This window comes from Dermacentor andersoni, chromosome 10, assembly GCF_023375885.2.
Source record: "Dermacentor andersoni chromosome 10, qqDerAnde1_hic_scaffold, whole genome shotgun sequence".
In the NCBI taxonomy this organism is placed as follows: Eukaryota; Metazoa; Arthropoda; class Arachnida; order Ixodida; family Ixodidae; genus Dermacentor; species Dermacentor andersoni.
The window spans coordinates 66,081,164-66,096,185 of NC_092823.1; the positions used below are offsets into that span (position 1 = coordinate 66,081,164).

General features: G+C 43.9%; 1 protein-coding gene across 8 annotated transcripts in view; it reads right to left on the minus strand.

The window, feature by feature from the left end:
- The window catches only part of frtz (WD repeat-containing and planar cell polarity effector protein fritz), a 63,537-nt gene extending 48,635 nt beyond the window's left edge, over positions 1-14,902 (minus strand). For 2 of the 8 annotated variants that reach the window (XM_055062417.2, XM_055062415.2), the window contains exons 1-7: positions 14,455-14,902; positions 14,309-14,359; positions 14,170-14,214; positions 14,010-14,080; positions 11,063-11,122; positions 10,773-10,893; positions 1,227-1,426 (exon numbers count right to left, since the gene is read on the minus strand). In XM_055062417.2, the coding sequence (XP_054918392.1) occupies positions 1,227-1,426; positions 10,773-10,893; positions 11,063-11,122; positions 14,010-14,080; positions 14,170-14,214; positions 14,309-14,359; positions 14,455-14,515 (609 nt within the window). In that variant the 5' untranslated portion in view covers positions 14,516-14,902. Of the gene's footprint in view, positions 1-1,226; positions 1,427-3,786; positions 4,047-8,452; positions 8,578-10,772; positions 10,894-11,062; positions 11,123-14,009; positions 14,081-14,169; positions 14,215-14,308; positions 14,360-14,454 lie in introns of those variants that run through there. The other 6 variants (XM_055062414.2, XM_055062416.2, XM_055062419.2 and 3 more) reach the window with 6 other exon arrangements.
- Positions 14,903-15,022: the final 120 nt, after the last annotated feature.

Here is a 15,022-nt window from a genome sequence, read left to right on the forward strand (position 1 = left end):
TCACTGATGTTTTCGCAATTTTCAAAGATTTTTTTTTGCCTGCCTGCAACCTGCCTGCCTTGATATCTCTGCAGCCATAGCAGGTGCAATACAAATTTTCCTTGCAGTCAAAAGCTGCATGTATGATAAGCGGTATGTTGCAAACAGATATTTAAATGCTGGCTTCAAAACTTATTTTTACTCTATTTCTTACCACTTGGTTACCACGTGACAAGAGGTGAAGTTCTATGAATTATAATGGAACTTATACGGGATGATCATTTTTAAGTTGTATGGAATTTTCGAAATTGCCTGTCGCAGGTCACATAATTTTAGTCCTTAAGCTGGTTTATTAAGACAGGCGGACATTACTTGCATGGGACATCAAAACACATATTACACCAATTAAAAATACTAATTACAATCTTAATTACTTGATGGTACACATTGCAATTAACAAATGGTATCCAGTGCACTTGCATAGCGTATCCATTTGGAATTCATTTCCAGAATGACACCTTCCATAGTGACACCTTATGGGCAGTCAAAGACAAGGAAGCACGAAGTGGGCAAGGCCAATGCTAGACTAACAACTGAACTGCATTCTAACAGGCATGAAATCTTGTTGTTTTCTTTCCGTGAAGTGGTGCGACAATTACACTATAAATTTCTTGCCTTTGTACAAAAAAAGCAAAAAGACAAGGAAACTGCACCTATCCTAACCTCCTTGAACCACTCGCATCTTTTTGAGTAAAATTCAGTTGTTAGTCCGGCATTGTCCCCATCCAGTTTGTGCTTTCTTGCCTCTCTATTTAAAGCTAAAAGCTAGGCTACCTGAACCTAAACATTCATCACTTTCCTGTGCCTCTAGGAAAAAGAAATACTTGAAGGGATCGGCTTTCAGCTTTCAATACCGCACTTTCTAGTAACACTGGGCCCTGTGCGGCCTTTACCGCCCCCTATTCCTGCATCAGCCCTAATTAATCTAACTGCCTTCACCACCTGTAGATGGCGTCTGTACATTTTTGCGCAGCGCCCTTCTTTTCCCGTTCTTATTTTCTCTCCTCGCGTATTTCCTTTTCCAACAAGTGCTGGAAATGTCACGAACTGCCACTCTCCTTTGCTGGCCATACTTTTATTTTCACTGCTAAAGACAAACATGCACTGAAGCGACGAGACATAAGGCACAAATGACGTCATGCCAGAACATAATGGTATACCACCACAGCGAATGCAATTTGCCTTACCCAGTCTTTCAACGAATTGAGGCTCAGCTTCCGTTCGAGTCGCCGCCCCGCCAATCCCAGGATATCAAACGTGACAAGCTTGGCGTCGACCGAAGACAGCTTGCGCACGCCATCTGTTCCAATCAGTGGCTTCCCAAAACAGGCGTACGTCATCTTGGGCTCATAGTATGAGATCAGCAAGCTGTGGTTTTCCAGGATGGCTGAAAAGAACAAGCTTGGATTATTACACAATCTTTTTCATGCAAAATGCGGACGGTGGGTTAACCAAACCAGCCATATACCGAGATGTCATAAAAATGTTTCATAGATTCCATTGCCATGAAACAGTAGACAGACAATGCACAGTTTTACAATTCAAGGGGCAGTTAGGGCCTCACTTGTAGATTGGAACAAACTTGTAAAGCATTGAGGAAAGGACCGCTGATAATGCAAGCATAATTAACAGGTAAGTTTACAATTGAGATTGAGAAAGGGGCTATCCTGGCCTTGCTTAAAGGAACCTCTCAACTGTCACACCCAATAAACTACAAAATGTGCCACCAAAAATCAAGTTTATCCCTTCACAGCTCCAGATGCTGCTAAACTTGCAGTTTCACTATTATAAGTGCTCTTTTTAGCTCTTCGTGTTTCAATACTTAGAGTTACATTAAACATGATTGATTTGTTGATAAGGTTTACCCCCCCCCCAGTGTAATGCAGATGAGCGGGCGGCTAGTGCAGCATCAGTGGGGTGGCTTTGTTTTGTACATTCCAGTTTTGCTGTTGCGGTACTGTGGAAATCAAAACTCTTTTCCTGGAGGAGTAGTTGCTTTTGTAGAAGAACAAGCTGTTATTGAGTGTGCATGTGCAAGCAGCTGGCACAACTTGTAGTGTTGGAGAGGTTGACGACAGTGACAATCAAGTGGGTACGTGCCACCTGTCAAAAGCAGCGTCTGCTCCCAACCTGGATAGCGTGCAGCTTCTCCTTTCAAATGAATTATGTGCAGTAAAACAGCGCTAAACAACAGGACGAGGAGAGGGACACAGACAACAGTGTTGTTTTCTGTGTCCCTCTCCTCGTCCTGTTGTTTAGTGCTGTTTTATTGCTCGTAATCATTACGAGCAATAGCCCAAACCAACCAGCCCAAATGCGTACTCTTCTGCAGAATTATGCGAGTTTGAGAAAAAAAAGTTGTTCATGAAGCTCCCAAGCCACAGGCACTGCTGGGTAAGCCCTATCTGGGAGAACCAAGAGCAGGAGCCTGAATTGAACACAACATTGAGTTCGAACTTGTACAGTTAAATGAAGCTTTAGCTTGGGGGCTCCTATCTTAAAGCAGAAAAAGCGAAATCGTTTTTATTTTTCGACAACCACTGCACCACACTTAATGAAGTAAGTTGCAGCTTAAAGAAAAAGCGAAAACCTAGTGACTGTAGGAAGAGAATTTTTGATTTAGGCCATCAACATTTTTATAAAAATTGTTGAACATTGCACATTTTCGGAAAATAAAACTATCGGTTTCCAGCAATGAAAGCAATGAAAAACGAAATCGCAATTCTGTCAATTGCCTGTAACAGTACATCTGATGCGGAGAAAATTGATGTGTTATACATGGCTTTTAATTACACCAATAATACACGAGTAGGACTTCTTCAAAACCCTCATAAGTATTGCACCAAATTCACGTAAGATATGAACTAATACATCAAATTTGTCCATTTCAGATGTTCTTATGGACAAAGCTTACAGAACTGCGATATCTGCTTTTGGTACAGAGTTAAGGTTTTGTAAATTTCATTCTTCTATGTTTGTCAAACTTGCCAAATTTTTGCAATTTTCGGAAAAAGGTTCCAAGCCTGAATCGGAATTTTGATTCTGACAGTCACTAGAATTTAACTTTATCTCTCAAGTGCAACAAGTTTCATTTAAATTGGCCCACGGGCTACCTCAGAAAGGCATTTCTGCGTATTACATGAATCTGAATAGGCGGCATCATAGTTGGCCCCAAGCTAAAGCTTCCTCTTAAGTGTGGCTCGACTTGTACCATGATGTGTTGTGCAGATGCCCCTGCTGATGTTGGGAGACATGGAATACTTCAAAAAAGTATTACGGAATGTCACCGGAAGGCTTTGAAACCGTGCACTCACTTGTAGAAGCAGGTTTGATAAGGCTTCACGTCGTGCCTGAACCACTGCACTCACGTGCACGGCTCTCTATAGCACTCAGGTAAGCATGCTAAAGCTAAGCAGCATTGGTCTCAGTCAGTGCCTGTTACCACTTCCGAGGTAGTTATCTCACCTTACTGTTTTAACCATCCTGCTGCTGTAAATATTGCTAGTGATCTTCAGGAAAGGACACAGAAACATACCTGACATCTTCTTTGTCTAAATCTTCCGTTTCATTTTGGGAAGAAATATTGAAAAGCGGCCAAAAAATAAAATTTTGCGCTTATGTGCCTCATACTGTGTTGCATCTATAGGCAAAGGAAATGCTACGTCATTTATGCATGCAGTTTACATACGTTATTCTCGTCTGGTAAACAATAGAAAAACAAAGCAGAACACGAAATGCGGCTCAAACCTTCATAAAACCTTGTGTTGTATTTTTGTATTCTTGTTATTTGCTTTAATTTGCACACTCCTTTGCACATTCCAAACACCTTTCCTGGAGAATGCGAAGTGGGCCCCTCGTCTGGCCAGAATGGAGAGTGGAGACCTCGATGGAGGCAACCTTTGCCTTCAGTGATTGATGAAGAGCAGGGCATCTCCCCTGTTGTGTTTACGTCTTGGAAGTCGGGTGAAGTTCCAATGACGAGGGAGGCAGACCATGCACACAGGTGTCTGCATTTGTGAGAGAGAGGGACAGTCACTCTTTGAACACCTGACAGAGTGGACATTGTGTCTTATGCTGTGATTTTTGTCCGTTGTTCTCCTGTGCTGCTCAAAAGAATGTAAGTTTTCATTAATATTTCCTTTTCAATCGAGTTTCAGCAATCTTTCACACTTTGTTCTTCAGGTACCACCCATCTGGCGTGTACATGTAAGCTGCTGCTATTGGCTTCAGGGTTGGCATCTCAGCAGTGGCGACCACTGCGCATCGCACACGCAATCTGCTGTGGAGACACTACAATCTTTGCACCTAAAGGTATGCACTTAGCCACTGTACAAGAAGGCTGTTTATTACCGAAACTTGCAGTGTGGTTACAAACGTAGACTCCTGCAGCTAGTTTTATTGCAGTACCCGTGTGCGTGAACTAGCTTGCTTCGGGTACACTTCTATCGAACAACTTTTTCTAAGAGCGACTTTTTTTAAAATGTGTAAGGTGCCGACAACTGAAGCCTGGCAAGAAGTAGCCCAAGGATTTGGTGAAAAATGGAACTTCCCTCACTGTATTGGTGCTGTTGACAGCAAGCATGCTCAGACACAAACCCCTCCTGATTCAGGCAGCTTGTATTACAACTACAAGGTACTTAATGTGGTAGGTCACATTTCCATAACATCTGCTGTTGGTTTTATTTTCTTACAGGTTACATACTCCATCGTGTCACTCTGGACAGCAATCTGAAAGTCGTGTGTGTTGATGCTGGGGTGTACGGACGTCAGTGCATGGCGGCACATTGTCTGCTTCCCGCTTTGGGAAATCACTAAAGAGAGGGCTTGCTCAGCCTTCCACCTCCGAAGCAGCTGCCTGGCACAAACATCATTCCTCCTCACGTTTTTGCTGGAGACGGAGCCTTTCAACTTCATCCGGATTCTCTGCGACTATATTCTGGGAGGTGCCAGGATGAAAACAAGCCCACCTTTAATTACCGTCCAAGCAGTGTCCGGTAAGTAAAAGCACAAAATTTGCCCTTGCTTATGTTGAACAGTTTCTTTTTACTTAAACTTGCGGGAGGTGCGTTGAAAAACGCTTTTGGAGTGACAGTCTCCTGATTCGGGATCTTTCGGCATGCCATCAATCTCGTGGCATGCCGTGACCTACACAACTTCTTGTGTGACGACGCGATCTAAATGACGACAAACTACGTCGACATTGAAGATGCTTATGGCAACATCACCAGCGGTCAGTGGCGCACCAACCAGGACAGTGGCACCTCAGCAATGCCCAGTCTGCAACCTCCCTCTGGGCACAATTATACAAGGATGGCAGCGGAAACAAGAGGCCATTTCTGCTCATACTTTGAGAGTGGAGAGGGTTCTGCGCCTTGGCAACGGGCATCTGCTGGTCTGTGGCCGTGAGAGACAAAGCAAGTAGCCACTGGGATTTTGCTGGCCGTGCTGTCTACCAGCCGCTTCTTGCTTGATGTACGGCACAGTGACACTTCGCAGAAGTCAATAAATATGTAAATAAAAGAAGACACCTCTGTAGCTGGCTATTGAAACCCCACCACAAAAGGTGAATCTCGTCCTTTGTGCGCTCCTCCTGTTTGAAGGAATAATGCCGCACTTTACGTCGCACTTTGTGTTTGAAATAATGTTTAACAGTGCAGATCAATTGCGTTTTATTTTTTTGTAGTAGCAAATGGAGCTACTACAACCCCCTACCCCACTGCTTTCATTTCTGATATTCTCAATTAACAGGAAAAACGAAAACCATTTCCTTCATGTTTAAAAGCTTCATTTGCTTTGGTTTGTTATGTTGCCACTGGACTGCACACTGACAAAATGTATTTAACGATTTCTATGTTGTAGAGCCTATCTCTGCAGTAGAATAAACAAACGTGATCAGCTGGGAAATCTTTTTATTGCCCTCTTGCCTTTCATGCAGTTCAGTTAATTGCAGCTGTATTAACCCTTTCCCTGCCGGGTTTTTTTCCTCACCGCTGCACACTCCCTGCCAGGTTTTTTTTTACATGTTAGTTTCTTGAAAATCTTATGCTAGTAACACACTACAATGCTCTGAAGGTCATGTAAACATTTTTATTCAGTATTATCTTACAGATATTAGTCTTACTGAATACAAGAAATTGACACTTAACTAATTAGCAATAATTATCTGCTAATTAGGATGTCCAGGTGTTTAGAAAACTTTTTTGGTGTGGTATTCTTCAAAACAAGGCACCACACAAAGCAGCACCCGGCAGCTAGAACACAGATAGCGAGACTCTTTTCGTTGCTTAGGTCGATGCTGTGTGTTAGCACAGACGCGGCAGACTCGTGTTGGGTTCTGCTTCGCGGTAGTCGGTGGTATTAGGGACAGGAAGTGGCGCGCTGTCAGCCATGCTGGATCTTCACCCTTCGACGGGCGTCCTCCCTTTGGCTTTGAGTTTCCTTCGTGGTACTTCACGATTAGCTGGCGGACAAGCTCGAGTCGAAAGTCTGCCATGCTTCTTTTTTTACCAGAGGCTGTGATTTGCAGTAAATTGCTGTTGAGGATGGTGATGTCCAAGAGGTGAAAGAAGTACTTCTTGTACCACTTCATGCACTTCCTTGTGACTGTGCCAGTCACGGTCACAACCATGTCTACCTTATCTACAGCGCCCATGCATAAGTTGTACTTGGAGACGCACAGGAGAATCTTTCTGCTCTCGCCCGTCTTCCTGTCCACCTTCCCAGACTCTACCATGCCACTCTTATGCTTCGTTGTGAGCATGAGCACTTCACGTTTGTCTTTCCAGTGGACGAAGAGAAGCTGATCATTGCACATCTCGCTGGTTTCCCCTTCTTCCAGTCTTTTCTCGTCGCGTGGGATACCCTTCCTGTTCTTCCGGACTGTACCGCAAGCATTGGTCTTCTTTTTGAAAAGGTAGGTGAATAGGGCGGGACTGGTGTACCAATTGTCAACCCAGAGGACGTGCCCTTTGCCCAAGTACTTGTCCAGTAAAGTGATAACAACTGAGGCTCCATATCCCATCTCAGAGTTGTTGATCTCAGTTGAAGATCTGGTGTACAACACCATGTCCAGCACTACGCCTGTCTTCACATCACAGAGTATGAATGATTTCAGGCCGAATCTGCTTCGTTTGGATGGGATATATTGCTTGAATGCCAATTGCCCTTTGAAAAGAAGCAGGCTTTCGTCAATACAAACATCCTGGTATGGAGACAGCATGTATAGTACAGCATGTACAGTACAGTGGTATGGAGACAGTATGTACTTGGCACTGGAAAATGTTCGTTTGATCCACAATTGCTTCCACAATGTCCGGCGTAAACAAACTTTAAAAAATCCCGAGCTCACTGGAAGCCGCTGTGATGTCATCGCAGATTCCCGAGTGAGATGGATCGAAAGCATGCTCCTGGGGCTTGAACTCTTTCTTCTTCCAGCAGAAATCCCACTCGCCAGGTTTCCCCTTCTTACGCTGATTTCTCGGTGGTAGGGGCTCTTCATCACTGTCATCACTCGACAAGGCACTTAGATGGGCTGCTTCCTCGCTGTCACTGTCATTGAAGTCCAAATTCATAAGCAGTTCTTGAATTTCTTCACCCGTCAAAGCGCAGACACGCGAGGAACGCTGCCTCGCCATGGCTGCTCTGCTGAGACGAAGACGAAGCAGCGCGGACGTAGAAGCATGCGGTCCACCTGTTGAAAAATCATCCTACAAGTTTTATGTTATTTATGTGGCATCTCCATAGATGGTGCGACATGCTTGCATCATTTTGTTTTACACGAGTATTATCGGGAGCGGCAGGGAGTGAGTTAAAAAGCCAAAACGAGCATACTCGGGAGAGGCAGGGGGTGCGCAGGTGTGGTTGCCCGAGTTATCTCGGGAGCGGCAGTGAAAGGGTTAATTGCAATTTGTAATAAGCGGATCGGGATGCTTTCCGGTGCCGTAGGATGTGACAATATTTTGCAGCTCTAACCACAGATTCTGCTGCATGTGCTTAGGTGCTTCCTTGATTGCTGGCACAAGAGGCAGCACGAAATGGGTAACATCGTCCATTGACTGACTTTCTGCGAAGGTGCCCCTTATTGCTTCAATTCTCAAATCGACTGCCTCGGTTTCCTTCATAATTTTCTGCCTCTTCCGTGCCCGTCGCTCTGTCGACTCAGGCAAGGTCACGGATGACTCCTTGCTTGTGGATGAGTTTGTTTCCAGGGAGCGACCAGGCGATGCAAACATTTCCTTGAAGATCTCCTCTGTTTCACATTCGGTGTTTCACAAGCGGCGGCACTCTTCTTTGGATAATCGTGTTGCTTAGGTGAAACATCGCTGTGGCTCCTGCATAATATACATGTGGCTTATTAAAGAGCACTCATACCTTTACACATGCAGTTGCTCTTAACGACATGCTTCAAACAAACCTGACATGAACCTCAGCATTTCCATGTATGGCCAATTGTTGGATTTGGTTTTCTTCATAGCAGCTGTGCCACTCCTGTGCTCATCCTTAAAATCTTTCAATTTGTCCCGAAGTGTGCCCTACAGGTTTCTTCATTGGCTTTGTATTTCGTCTATGACCACTGAAAAAATTTGAAGCAATATAACAAAATGTAAAAAAACAGCAAATACATGCAGAACTTTCATCTCTGTATACGCGTGTCACCTGATAAGTAGCACACTCTCTAAATACAATGCCGTCAGCTGATTCATGATCGCATTTCAATGTTCTTGGCACCGGGTCGCATCCTTCAGTGGGTGGTCCGAAAAATAGCTGGGAAACTAAAAAGGGAACCTCGAAATATTGACACCTCGCATTCTGCATTGCTTCACATACAATTGAACAAGTGTAATTGTCTAAGCTTGGCATGCTGAGCAGAGGGAACTCTTATATTGGCTTGTATCACTTCACTTCTTTGTGGCTGATTCCTCGTTGTGGGTTTGTGCTACAGAAATCATAATCATCAGCAAGCGACAATCATCTAAAAGCGCTATTTACAGCTTGCGTGAAGTTACAATGTTTTCAGGGCTTTTGCAAAATCCTACAAATTAGTGATATAAATCAATAGTAGTGATATACACCAATCTACCGATATATAAATCGGTAGATTGTTATTAAGTTTGACGGGGAATTTTTCTATCGGGTTTACGGTCTTTTCATGTTTTGATGCACTGGTTTTATTCACGTAATGATGCACTGATGTTTTCCATGTGTGTTTCGACAAGTCACCAGGATGGCTCCTAACGCGCATGCACACTCGCTTAGTTGTTGACATGTTGGCCTGTGTTGGCCGGTGTATATAAACGTGATTTTCCTCAAAATAAATCTTCAGTTGTGAGTCAGCGCCAGTGTTCTGTTCTTCTTTTCCTTCGTCCTTGTCTGTATTCTGCTGTTAATTTCCGAAACATGAATCCTCACCAACTCGCCCAAATTTCTCTTCTAGTATAAATCAGAGAGGTACATGATATATAAATTTTTTCCCCTTCAGATGTATTATTAGGTGCAGCTTCCAGAATTTTGATATCATTTATCCTTGCAGAGTGGTAAACTTCTAGTTTCGTCTTCCAAAATTTTTCTTTTTAAAAAAAATTTTGTAATAAAAGTGACGACACAAATAAACACTCTGCTTGCCATAGTGACTAGATTCTAACTCTTTTTTTCTTTAAATGCCGCAAACCTCATCAAATTCGGTGGAGGTGTTGCCGAGAAAACCCATTACTATTTTCCCGTGTATTGGATAGGAGTCCATTTACTTACATAGGAACAAATAAAAAGACTGAACACATACCGTTAGGGTCGATGGTCCTCATTGCTGCAAGCACTTCTTCCCGCAACGCAGACCTGTTTGTGGTCTTCTTTTACTCAATAAGTGCGGCATTCCACAAAAGCGGCCTAATCACGACTTCATTGATTAAAAAACCATTGAAACTGGCGGTCAACATTGCTCCGCTGAGCTTCTAACACGCGGTAAAACTGGAAAGCATCTATTTCGACGGCGCTTGCTGTTACATCACTCACTGCCTCACTCACATCGCGCCGATCGCTGCGACTCAGCGACAGCCCAACCAACTCGTTGGAATCCAGTCGCAGAGAGCCCTCAACATCACAGCAGTCACTGAGCGACGAAATTCGCTGTGTTCCTAAGTGAACATCACACCATGTGAAACAGCCTTTAGTCATGCACGTGCAGTGTGCTGCAGGTATGGTGCGTGAAAGACATAGAAGTTGTATGGTGACTAGGCCGCGTGCTCGCGCAATGCGAACCAGTGCGCAGAGGCCCAACGGCGCTGGCTGGTGGAGGCTGGGAGCCTCCACCAGCCGAAGCCAACGAAACAGCACTGACTTTGCCGGGCCTGCCAGTTGAAGCCGTCGCGGACCAACAGCACCGTGACAGCGTCGCCCTGTGATTGACTCGAACATTGTGTTAGCACTTAGGGTTTAGCATTTACAGTAGCTGTTGGCATGGGAACTTTAGAACTTCGCACAGTGGTTGAGGCTGGATTAATCGCTTGCTGTGCTTGTTCTTGTGCGTATTTTGTCGCTTTTCATTTTTCTACTTGAAAATACATTTGTGTGCTTTGCTATGACACCCGCGTCTCTCGTGTCATTTCTCAACGCACTGCACATCTGCAAGCGTGACAATCGTCCGCTAAACAACCGCACGGCACACAACAATCCAAAATGCCTTCTAACCACACAAGCTACAAACTAAATTCCCAATAACATAAAGAAGGGCACCTTACCATCTGTCACATGTTCCGAAGCAAGTCGGCCAACAAGATATCGATCAACGGTGACCCTCCGCAGCTTGCACGTGTCGGGGTCAACTTGTACAAAGATGCAGACACCACTTTGAAAGAAAAACTGCACAAAAGAACCAAAAAGAAAAGGAACAATAATGTGCATGCATTTTGCTGCACTTGGTGAGCATAAGCATCACTCCAACGTACTCACACAAAACACACAAATGAGGCCAGTAACACAAAGGAACAGCAACTACCAGAGCAAAGCTGGCCAGCGTATGGACACGTACCTCCAACAGTCCAGACGTAATCCATCTTGCGCTGATGCACTTTTGGGCATTCATGATATCCTGCAAAAGTCAGTGGATTTCACACTAACATATTCACGCTCGTGCACATCTCTCATGCTACCTTATCACCTCCAGCTGGCCTTTATATGTTTTCTATATTTCTGTGACATAGTCATGATGCTGCTTTTCACCACTGCATCGAACTGACAGGTACAAATGTCAGTGACTTGAGGTATTGCACAACTGTCGCCTTCAGCTCTTTTGTGATATAACACGCTTCACACCTGAAGCAGTGCTGCACTTGGTGAGCATTCTGAACTGGTTGCATTATGAGATTACATAACAATTGGTGTATTGTGCGCTTGAGAAAGAGAAGCTCCATACTGGAATTATGGCGTTGGCAGCTAGCTAATAAAATGCAGAAAAGCAGGATAAAATTTTTCTTGTCAGTACCACTTTAACATAAAACAGAAGCAAAACCAACACAAGGCACACTGTTCGTGACTTTTACTTCTGTCCAGTCTTAAAGAGGCACGTAAGGGAAATGTTAGACTGGATCAGTAAGTTACACTTCCGAAATGTCAGAAACAAATATGATAGGCCTGAAGCTGCCGTGCTAGTTTCTTGGAACATCATGTATTTCAGACAGCATACTTTAGGGACTAGTTAATAAGTTTACCAATATACAAGGATTACATAGCACTCAAATGAAATCAAGGAATCTATTTAGTGAGTTTTCAGAACTCTTTCTAAACAAATATGCTCAAACACGTGATAATACTTCGAAACGTGTAACATCACAGTAACATATCAGTGCTGCAGTTCAGGAATGACATTCAAAAAACAAAACTTCTCTCAAACAGTAACAATCGTTGGACATGATCACATGGCATCAAAGGCATGGTATCTACTTCAGCCGTTCGGCGTGGCCTTACGACATGACAGTTGTTGGGTTCTACGTGGGTAGTGGAGAAGTGTAAACGAGAGAAACACCAACTGTGGAATCATCAGCGACTACGTGTTATACATTCGTGCGTACCTATGTCTATGTCATGTGGTGCATGTTAAAACGACAATGGCATTAGTACTACAGCGAAGAGTGTAAAAGCACAGTTAGCTTGGGCAATTAAGAAGTTAGCAGAACGTTACACAGTTTGTACATAGCATAAACTGCTGTAGAAAGTGGGCCAGTCCCAACAGTCCAGCATAGTGCCTCAAAGCGCGAGCTGGCTGAATATCCAGCTGACCATATCCTAGTCGTAAGAGCACCGGGCTGCTGTGCTCCATGGCAGAGGTTCGATTCCACCATCAGTCGAACATTTTTTTGTTCTTTTTTTTTTTTTAAAGAGAGGTGAGACAGGGCCCTACCTAACTACTTATTGCAAGGTGCCACAAACGAGGTAAAAAATGCTTCACATTAGAAATACTTCATTGCACTAAATTCACCCAGCATTGCTCTTTATATGTCCATTTATATGTGCCTCTTGCAAGTTTAAAAAGAAAAATAACCAGCTCGTTCAAGCCTGCACTCCGTCAACAATATCGTCCAGCCGGACACAAAAGCATGTAAAAAAACGCAATAAAGATATCACAAGTGTTTGCATCTCATGGGCATTCAGCAGGTAGTGCAGCATCTACTGGACTATATACATTTTTGTATTTATTTTGTTTTGTAAACCTACTCGTGTACCACGCTGCTAAGATCTTGTTTAAGATCGCAGTATTTATAGCTAAAATAAAGTGCGTAACCGCAGCACTGAGAATTCCTCCAACTTGGCAGTAGCAAGCACAGCACCCTAAAGCCAATTGTTATTGGTCGACCTGGTGCTCCACAGCAGATAATTAGCTTTCTGCTGAACAATTCAAACCGAGGGTGGTTATGGTGCACACGGTACAGAAACAGCACAAACTACACAACAGAACGGTTCAGGTGTTTTGGTTATAAACTGGAAGCTGTAAAGCACCACAAAAGGAGTGTTCTGCCAAAAGGGTCCAGTAATAATGAAGCCAGGATCAAATTAAATGCTGCCAGGTAGTGGTGCGAGGTGGGCCACCCTCTCCCCATTAGAGGTCCTCTCCAACTGCCTCAACCAGCAAGTGCAAGCGATGGTATTCTTCTTCCTCTGCCTGCTCTGATGTTGGACAAACGGGTCAACATGGTGTTTGCTCTCTATACTTCTATCTGCCTTCCTTGTAGCATGGCACATTCCCAGTGGTGGTTTTGTTCAGTCTGTATTTTACTGGAACCTCCAAGCTGCTCATGTTGCTGCTGGTTATTTGTGCATGGCAGGCACAATGTGTGGCATGCAATTTTAGTGAGAACGAGTCAGGAGTTTACAAGAAGAATCGCGTATACTTGGCGCCTCTGTTTAGGTAACATTCGGTATTTGTGGCCATGAATGATTACTTTTGAGCACAACTAACTTTGGCGACAATAATTGCCAGCACAAAGCTCGAGTCTGAACAGGAATTATTTTCTGAGCAGCAACACAATATGATGTTACTGCAACAGCAATTAGAAGCTGAAAACAGGGTTTGCCGTGTCCGTCCTGTCCGTTACACTGCCATGATCATGGTGCCTTGTCCTCAGGCCATCTCTTCATATTCATCCTTGCCATACAGCGAAGAAAAACAATCTTGCCAGTGGAGACTGAACTTGTGCTCCTGTGGCACTAAGCAGTGTGCTAATTGCTGAGCTATTCGCACAATGTTTATGCCTCGAAATTTGCACAGGGTTTTGCCCCTCATGCAAACTGACAGTTGTGCACCTGCGGTGGAATTTAGGAGCCATGACAGAAAATACTGCAGCAGTCGAGGACAACTTTGTGTACACAGCAAGGAAGTTGTTCTTGAGAAGATGGCAGTATCTAGCGAGAGAGGATGCTGCTGTCACACTTCAGGGCCAGAAGAATCGCTGAGGTTTGCCCGACTCTGCTCTTTAGCTTACCTCGAACTCCCAGATGCACTCTCGCAGTTTCTCCGGCCGCTTGTTGGATGGAGTCCACATGATACCCTTGGCTTTCAATGAAAAAGCGATAGTTGCATTTCAATACAGTGAACATGGCATAAGGAATGCAACTAGTTACAGCAAGTGCAGGTATACATACCTTTAGCATATGCCTCCTTTGCGTCTATGTACAGCTCTTCTGGATCTGTAGGAAACATAGGTATGTGAATTAAACTCTTCTCAATAGTCAGGGCATGAAGTGAAGACGAAAGCTTCACAAGTGAAGAGCAAACCACTACACTTACCGAGATCACCTTTGTCGTAGAGCTTGAAGCAGCCCAAATCACTACCTAAAGTAGGACAATGAGAAACACTTCAGACAAACAGCATAACAGCCAAAGTGCGAGAAGTGGTCAGAAATTGCCTCCCCCCACCAAATACATACCTTTGACTTCAACATCATCTTTCATGGTCCAAAATTGCAGCTCACACAGTAAGGATACCATCGTGACGTGTTCCTGATAAGACCAGAGTCAATGGTACAGAGAAGTAATAAAACTAATAAACTTTTCTCACTCACACACGCATGCGCACGAACACACACACGCACGACTTCGACGTGGACTTGACAAACTCTGCTTGCTGTCAACAACAGCAACTGTATATTCGCTGTCCAAAACTAACAAAAACATCACTTACAGCTATGTCAACAACACAGCACCACGACCCCTACGGCAGAGAACAGCAATGCTACAGACGGAGTCGCATTTGAAGTGTATCAACGTCTGAAGCACAGTAGTCAGAAGTTTCTGATCTCCCGTACTCTAGCCGACAACAAACTTTGAACCGCCTTGAACTTTACGTCAGAACTTAAGAAATTTTAAGTAATACCGCTTACTTCCTGTTTCGCTTCATTCGCAATTTTTTTTTAAAGAACTACTACAAACATTGGAGCGCTGCAGTCGCAAGCGTTAAACAAACAATTGATTCATGTATAGCTTAATTTCTATCAA